General features: G+C 41.3%; 1 protein-coding gene across 2 annotated transcripts; it reads left to right on the forward strand.

The window, feature by feature from the left end:
* The first annotated feature begins 14 nt into the window (after positions 1-14).
* LOC132786315 (ubiquitin carboxyl-terminal hydrolase 1) lies at positions 15-7,386 on the forward strand. Of its 2 annotated transcripts, none has more exons than XM_060792816.1 (5): positions 15-505; positions 2,043-2,549; positions 2,606-3,686; positions 3,750-4,389; positions 4,451-7,386. In XM_060792816.1, exons 2-5 carry the CDS (start codon positions 2,054-2,056, stop codon positions 5,588-5,590), a joined length of 3,357 nt encoding a protein of 1,118 aa, XP_060648799.1. In that variant the 5' UTR covers positions 15-505; positions 2,043-2,053; the 3' UTR covers positions 5,591-7,386. The 2 variants fall into 2 exon arrangements, with proteins under 2 accessions (XP_060648799.1, XP_060648800.1); XM_060792817.1 differs by having other exon boundaries at positions 15-169.
* The last annotated feature ends 588 nt before the right edge of the window (positions 7,387-7,974 follow it).

The following is a 7,974-nucleotide window of genomic DNA, read 5'->3' on the forward strand; positions in this document are numbered from 1 at the left end:
TGGAGTAAATGCTGTTGGCGCAACGAATACGATGATAGCGAGTAGATGTCAGCCAGCGAGCGAGAGAGGCCGTATGTGCTGCTCACGGCATACAATTTTTCTCAGCAAAAAATAAAAGTTTAGTGCCTGTAAAACATCTAAAACTGTAATTAAAATTATTTCTAATTGTGTAAGTGCAGCGCCGCCTAAAATCCACAATGGGATTGCAACCGATAAAAATAAAATAACACACACACATCAATGCGAATACCGCTGCAGTGAAAAAGTGAAAATTCGAGTGGTGTCTCAAGCTCAGCCAGAAGCAGCGAGAAGTGAATGTCTGTGTGTGTGCGTGTACGTGTATGTGTGCGTCTTACGTTTGCGATACGTTACGTTGCAAGTGAAATTTTTGACAATTGCCCCAGCGGCGGCGGCGGCGGCAATTGGAATTTGTTTATATTATAATTCCTTACAGTGCGCTCCACAAAACTGAAGCAACTGCCCGCAAATGTTGTTCCCCAAATATGTGAGTTTCATTTACAGTTGTCGCATCCACACACACACATGCACACGTATACTTTTGCGATTTTGCAAAATGAATGTCACACACACACACATACACAGCATCCAAAGCAACTGACAGTTTATTAGGCAAACGAAACGAAAAAAAAACGTATTTTACATACATATGTGTAGTATAACTGTTGACTTAACAGCAGTGTAGCCTTTGATTTGTGTAACCTTAACATTATCATCATGCGCCTTTTGCCCGTCAAGCGTCAACGTCATTTTTGTGCACCTTGTGCGACATGTGACCTTCATTCCAGCAACAAAATCAATAGCAATAGAGCAATCTACATGGTTAACTGTTTCATCACTGTTCACTCTCTGTCGCTGTCTCTTTCTCTACACACAACACACTTCATTCGCATTTGCATTCACATTTTTAGTAGTTTGTTTGTTTGCTGTTGATTTGCCCCTGGCCTACCTCACCAATAAAACAACCCTCCCCCATCTGACCTCTCATTCCCACTTTTCGTCTCTCTTTCTCTCTCTGTCTTTCCACCTGTCGCCGGTCAATGTGCTCGCCATTCTCTTTACATAATTAGCCCCATCTCAAAATACTAGGGGGCACAAATAATAAATATGTTCATGGCATGTGACCCAACAAAGCCCCTAGGGACAAGGCCAAAAGAGTCAGCAGGCAATTAACTATCAACATGTTGTCATTGATTCACAATTATGAATTCAATTTACATCTAATTCATGAAATTGACCACGCGCAGTTCTTAGATATATGTAAGCTCATTCCTTCAACATCAATTGCAAATAATAAATAGCTTGTAGTTGTTTGTGGTTGTCAAATGAATCATGGCAACAACTGCCTAAAAGATTACCGCATTATACAATTTTCTTATCAAATATTCAGTTATCAGGAGGCAACTGTTTTTTGTTGTTCTTTTGCTTTCGATTAATTGTAGTGACGAATCTTCGTCAACGCACGCACGCACGTAATAATAAAATATATATATATCAATAAATCTATATACTTTAGATTTTTAAACCAAACTATTCTAATCTGATTCATTTTTTTTTGTGCTTCCCCGAAGTCAGCAAATAATGTTAATATATCAAATAATTTAGATTACCTATCTTTGTTTTTATTAGAATTTTTTTTATAGTTTTAATTTCTGGATTGATTTATTTTAATTTTTTTTTAATCTATTAAATTTTTTTAATAATAATGTTTCCATTAAATGTTATTTTAGTCTCGTATTTAATTTAAGTGTAAATACAATTAATTCATATTCAATTCTGCTTAAAGACCAATTATAATTTAACTCGGTTTTAATTGCACGTTTTTATGACGATTGCTGGGAAACCCTTTTAACAATGCAATTATCAATTTGCCAATTTACATCAGGCCAAGCCTTTTTGTAATATGCATTTCACAACTGTTCTTTTCATAATCAGTAAAACATTTCAATGTATATATTATATTGAGATAGAAATAGTATATATGTAGTAACTTTGAATTGATTTTTGTTCTTTTATTCTGACAGGATAATGAAAGATGCACGAATATGACATATATGCGCTAAATGAGGATCAAGCCCGTCTTCTGAATGGCAAATACAAAGTCAAACAACTAAACCAAACTGAAACACAAATCAAAAGTTCGCCCAAAAAGCAAACATCAGCTGATCAAAACGAAACTTCCACAAGTCCCATAAAAACCGAACAGCGCAGATCATCAGCGACAGCTTCACCGTCAAAGCCAACAACAACAACAACAACCAACTCTGGGATATATCCAGAAGTGCAGGAGCTTATCGATCAGGTTGTCAGCCAGGAGGTGAAAACCCAACCGCCAGCAGAAGTTGAGGAGAGCCCAAAACGTCGCCGACCGCGACGCGTTTATGTGGCTGAGTTTACACGTTGCGCCAGTCTACGATCCCGTCAAGCGCCAGCAGTTGTTGTTGTTGCACTAGAGCCACCAATAACACCGCCGCCGGCACAGGCATCGCCAACACCAACCGAGTCCTCCGAGGACAAGTATTTGAAGTTAGGTGAGCGCTTAAAATAGTATAAAAGAAAGACTTTTATTAAAATATTATAATTGCAGATCAATTCAGGCCAGAGTTTTGGAATCGCATCGAAGAGGAGCCGGAGCCGAAGGTAACTGGCAAAAAGAAACGCGGCGGTAGCGTCAGCGTCGGTGGTAGGAACCGGAAGCGTCGCAATCGGCTTGAGCTTGATACGAATTTCTCGCCGGAAACAGCTGCGGCCATTGCAGCGGCACAGCTTGAGCTCGACTCGGCGAAACCGGCTTCGCGCTCCATCCGCAAACGCAAGCGCAGCGGCAACAACATGTCACTGTACGACAGACGCTATCAAACGTCCAGCGATGAGCAGCAGCGACGTGGCGGCGGTGTGGCCAATGGCTATGCCGTTGGTGGCAACGGGCTACGTGCTGGCAACAATGCGGCAGGCGCTAGCGATGTCGATGTAGCCGAGCTGCAAGGCCATCAGTATTATGTGCCCACCGGTGGCAGCAGTTCGAGCAGCACAAGCGCTGGCGCTGGCCCAGGACTCAATGGCAGCAGCAGCGTCGCCTTGAATCATGTGCCAGCCATGGGCACCCTTTGCAATATTGGCAACACATGCTATCTGAATTCGGTGGTCTACACGCTGCGCTTTGCACCGCATTTCTTGCACAATCTGCATCATCTTATCCACGATCTGAGCGTGGTGCAACAGACGATCGTGCGACAGAATAATGCCAAGTCAGCGTCGCTGGGACGCAATGTGAGCGGCGGCGGCGTGCATTTGGAACATGCGAGAAGCTGGAGTAGCAAAGATTTGGCCACCGCAGAGTCGTCGTCGTCGTACAACAGCAATAGCACCACCAATGGCAGTGGCAGCAGCTCCAGCAGCGGCAGCAGCAGCAAGTCAAGTCTGCAATCCGTCAGCGAGAAGCTGCACGAACTGTATCACAGTCTGCATGGCAATGAGATGGCCGACTCGAGTGAGCCATATCATGCGGACACATTGCTGCATGCCATACAGGATGTGAATGCCACATTCGAGGGTAATCAGCAGCAGGATGCGCATGAGTTTCTTATGTGCGTACTCAATTGTATACGAGAAACGAATCAGTCGCTGATCAAGGCCATTGGCGAGTGTCCCGAAGTGATTGCAAATGGGTAAGCAGACATTTTTAATGCTATTCTATTTGACATATCTAATTCATTGTTTGATCCTTGCAGTTATATTGCTAATCCTGACGAAACGGACACTGTTGATGCCCTGGATCGCTCTGATGGAGGCAACCACGCGCTAATGAGCGCCTCTGGTAATGGCTCGATTGCCACTAGTCAAACACAAAGCACTACGACAACAAAAACATCGTTTTTCTCACGCAAATCGAAGAGAAAAGACGAAGTGAAATCATCGAAAGCAACGCGAGTGCAGTCACCGCTAAAGGACAACAGTCCAACCACAAGCGGCAGCATGGGACCGCCGCATGCGGCCTCCAATAGTCTTTTCTATTTGAATACAGTCGATCTCAGCGGCAGCAGCAGCAGCACCAATAGCGCGGCGCCAAGTGCAGCTCCAGTGACCACAACAACAGCAACTGCAACGGTGCCAGCAAAATATTCCAGTGATGATGAAACGAACTCGGCTAGTCTGCTAAAGGATAAAATGCGATTGGAGGAGCGCATACGTGAGCTCAATTTGAACTTCTTCAGCACCGATTTCGAAGGCATTGTGGTGCTGACAACCAAGTGCCTGAGCTGTGAGACTATAACGCGTCAAAAGCAGGGCATGCTCGACATTTCGGTTCCCGTGCCCATATCTGGTTACGACAATGCCGAACTGCAGGAGAAACCCAGCGCATACATACAAGTAAGTTTAAGTTGTTAACCACTTCCAACTGATTGCTAATTCGTGCATTAATTCATTACAGAACTCGTGCATTACGCGTGAATATTTTCGCGGCGACAACAAATATAGTTGCAACCAGTGTACCGGCTACACTGAAGCCATACGCTCCATTTCATACGAGGTGCTGCCACGTCTCTTGGTCATTCAGCTGAATCGCTTCTCGGGCGGCATGGAGAAGGTTAGCACCTATGTGCCGACCACATTTACGCTGCCCTGTTTCTGTGCCAAGTGCTGTGAACTGAGCGACGCCAACAAGCTGCATGTCTACAAGCTGTACAGCGTCATCACGCATGTGGGTGCCACACTAACTGTGGGCCACTACATTGCGTATACGTGTTTTCTGGACCTGGCCAGCGATTATATGAATTGTCCCAAGGATCGTCGCAACACCACAACGAGTCACGCACAGTCACAACAGTCGGCGTCCGCGGGCAGCAATGAGAATGCCGCACCGAGCAACAATGGCAGCAGCAGTAGCAGCATTGTCAGCGCACCCGTCTCGGCGGCCGCTTCGGCGTTGGCTTCCTCGGGCACCAGTCTGATGAAGAAGATGAAATTTGGACGCAGCAAGGCGTCGAGCAGCGGCGATATGAGCAAGAATGTTAAGCAACTGAATGGTTTCACCAGCAAGACCATCACAAATGGCATTGGCAAACTGAGTATGAACACCACGTGCCACGGCGTCAACTGTTGCGCCATGCGCCTGTGCTGCAGCCAACAACAGGCCAGCAACAGTGCGGCGGGCAGCAATAGCGCCAGCAGCAGTGATTTCAGCGAGGAATCTCTGCAGAATGGCAGCAACAGCAATCTCAGCTACGGCAGCTCGGCCAGCAATTCAGCGCAATATCCCACAGGCTACGGCAGCACGGGGCGTGGCGGCGTTAAGGCCAATTACACACAAGGGAGCAATGAACCGATTTGGTATATGTGCGATGATGATAAAATCAAAGCGATGACACAGCGAGAATTTGAGGATTTATTGTCACCCACGCGCAAAATAACAATCACACCATATTTGTTATTCTATGCGCGTTTCGATCTGCAGCCAGCGGCCCAATCGACGCCCTCAAAGCCGCCGTGCACATCATCGACACCGCCACCGCCGACGCCACAGAGCTCGTGGTCAAATGATAATCTGCAAAGTGGTCTGCACAAGATTTGAAAGGTTTTCGCCACATTGCGCACGGCTATCTGAAATCGTCAACACAGCAAAGAGGAGAAGCTAGAGCCCAGGATACGAGAGGGGCAATCCACGTCCACGATGGGGACACGGATATAAACACACATACGTACTGCTTGGGTGCATACAATATGTCGTCTCTAGATTAGGTCACACGAGTGTGCGAATATATACAACAACACAAAAGAAAACAAAACAAAACAAAAAATAAGTGAAGCAGAAGTCTGTTTGTTAAACAATGTACTCGTTTAAGCTATATCGATTATCTACATACATAAAAAGAAATCTACATTTAATAACTATACGAAAACTTGTTTAAAACTAACTTAACCTTTTGACTGAAGCCAGCCCCCAAGCCCCGCGCCCCGCATCCCTCGATGTGTAGCTCTGTGTGTAGGTTAGTTATTCCAGTTAAAGTTCTGATGATGACATCGATTTCACGACCAGGTTGAGATCTCGTATTGTGTTATTCTTCTTTCTAATTTCTCTACATCATCGAGACAAACGCACTCACACACACACACATTGGATATATTAAATATATCTCAGCTAATACTTGTTCATTTCATTAAACATTTTTTGTAAATGCACCCTATAAATGTGGCATTTGAGATCTGGCAAACATTTGTTATAAAGTTGCTGCCAATAAAGCAAAAATATAAGTCAGATAAACAGATAATTGTAAACACGAATTTAACACGTTAAGAACGCTATTAATCAATTGTTTGCGATATCGCCTCAAAAATTACACACACACACACACGATTTCGATATGCATTAAATGTAAATTACAAAAATCAAACAGATATAAAGGAAGAGAGAGATAGAGAGCTCAAATCGGCTATTCATAAGCTGAAGCATCACATACATACATATAATAATACTATAGTTCAGTTCTATGCGTACTTCCATAAACAATATATATTGAAAGCAAAACAAATTGAGAAAAAGTCAGCAGTTAAATATATCTTACATACACGCATATACATACATCCATACATACGTACCGTACATCAATATAGATATGTCAGTGCATCTGGTCGTACTATATACAAACATATAGATGCATATGTATATCAAGTGTTAAATAGTTGTTACGAGTATAAATCCATACAAAGTATAAAAGAAACGCCTTTTCAATCTTCAAAGGTATTTGAGTATAACAATAACAGCAAAGCAGCCAACAACAAACACAAACTTACATCAATACATATAGACAACAGACTCAATAAATACCAATCAGTGAATTGTTACAAAAAAAACAAAACAAAAAAACAGAATTAATAAAATAGTTTATATTGATGTTTTTCATAATGCATAGCTAACAAATCGAAACAACTTCAAGCATATAAATCAGACTCTAACACACACATACACACGCTCACACACTTACGATAATTGTACTAAATAATGATAACAAAATAAATAATAATTATTAAAAAAACTACTTTATGCAATCTGTTTAGAAGTTTAGTTGAGAATTAATAAACGTTTTTGTTTCAGGAGCGCTGCTTTAGTGATATTAACATTTACAACAAAATAAAAAAAAAATTATACACACCAACACACACATATACACAAACACATATTATACATATACATATATTTATTTAGATTGTAATTTAATTGTAATTTGTAACATTAACAATAATTCCAATACAAACATCCTTAATAAGAGAAATCAATTCAACTTTCCACATGGTACGACAGTTGTGTTAATTAAAAACAAAGCGCCGTTTAATTACAATTGCAATTACAATTATTATTATTATGATTATGATTACGATTATCATTATTGATTAGCATTATAGAACATGCTTGACTAAATATACGAAATATACAACATACTAACTTATATCTGTCATTAATCTATATATCAAGAATCTTCTCAGCAGTTGGGTTGAGATTTAAAGGGCAAGAATTTAAGGTATAATAGGGAATTTTATATAATGATATAAAGGGTATACTTTTCGATCAGGGTAGTCACTTTATAAAAATTGAGATTTCAGTTCATATTTTTCTTCGAATTTAAGTAAATAATCAACGAGTTTCACGCAATGTGACTCGTTTTATTGCATTTCTAATTAACATGTGACGTTTGTGTGGTCTTCAAGCGATAAATCTACGTATTTGTTTATCACAACTTGATATTGTTATGTGCTTTCACTAAAGATACACAGATTCTCTAAGTCACTTGCTTAGAACCAGAATTATTGCTTTCTTATCGCTAGCATTTCAGTTCAGTAACCTTTGAGAGCTTTATGCGCTAGTCCTTCATTATAATACAATTTCTATTAATTCAGAAAGTAATTCCTTAGCATGGTTTAACCCAATTCAGAGGGAGATTTCAAGAAGTATTTTATAAT

Source organism: Drosophila nasuta, chromosome 2R (genome assembly GCF_023558535.2).
Source record: "Drosophila nasuta strain 15112-1781.00 chromosome 2R, ASM2355853v1, whole genome shotgun sequence".
Lineage (NCBI taxonomy): Eukaryota > Metazoa > Arthropoda > Insecta > Diptera > Drosophilidae > Drosophila > Drosophila nasuta.

Bases quoted from the DNA above. Each gene is read 5' to 3' on its own strand.
- LOC132786315 (XM_060792816.1), top strand. From the start codon at position 2,054: ATGCACGAATATGACATATATGCGCTAAATGAGGATCAAGCCCGTCTT. The intron at 2,550-2,605 runs GTGAGCGCTTAA...TTATAATTGCAG, and splicing joins GGACAAGTATTTGAAGTTAG to ATCAATTCAGGCCAGAGTTT. The intron at 3,687-3,749 runs GTAAGCAGACAT...TGATCCTTGCAG, and splicing joins CCCGAAGTGATTGCAAATGG to TTATATTGCTAATCCTGACG.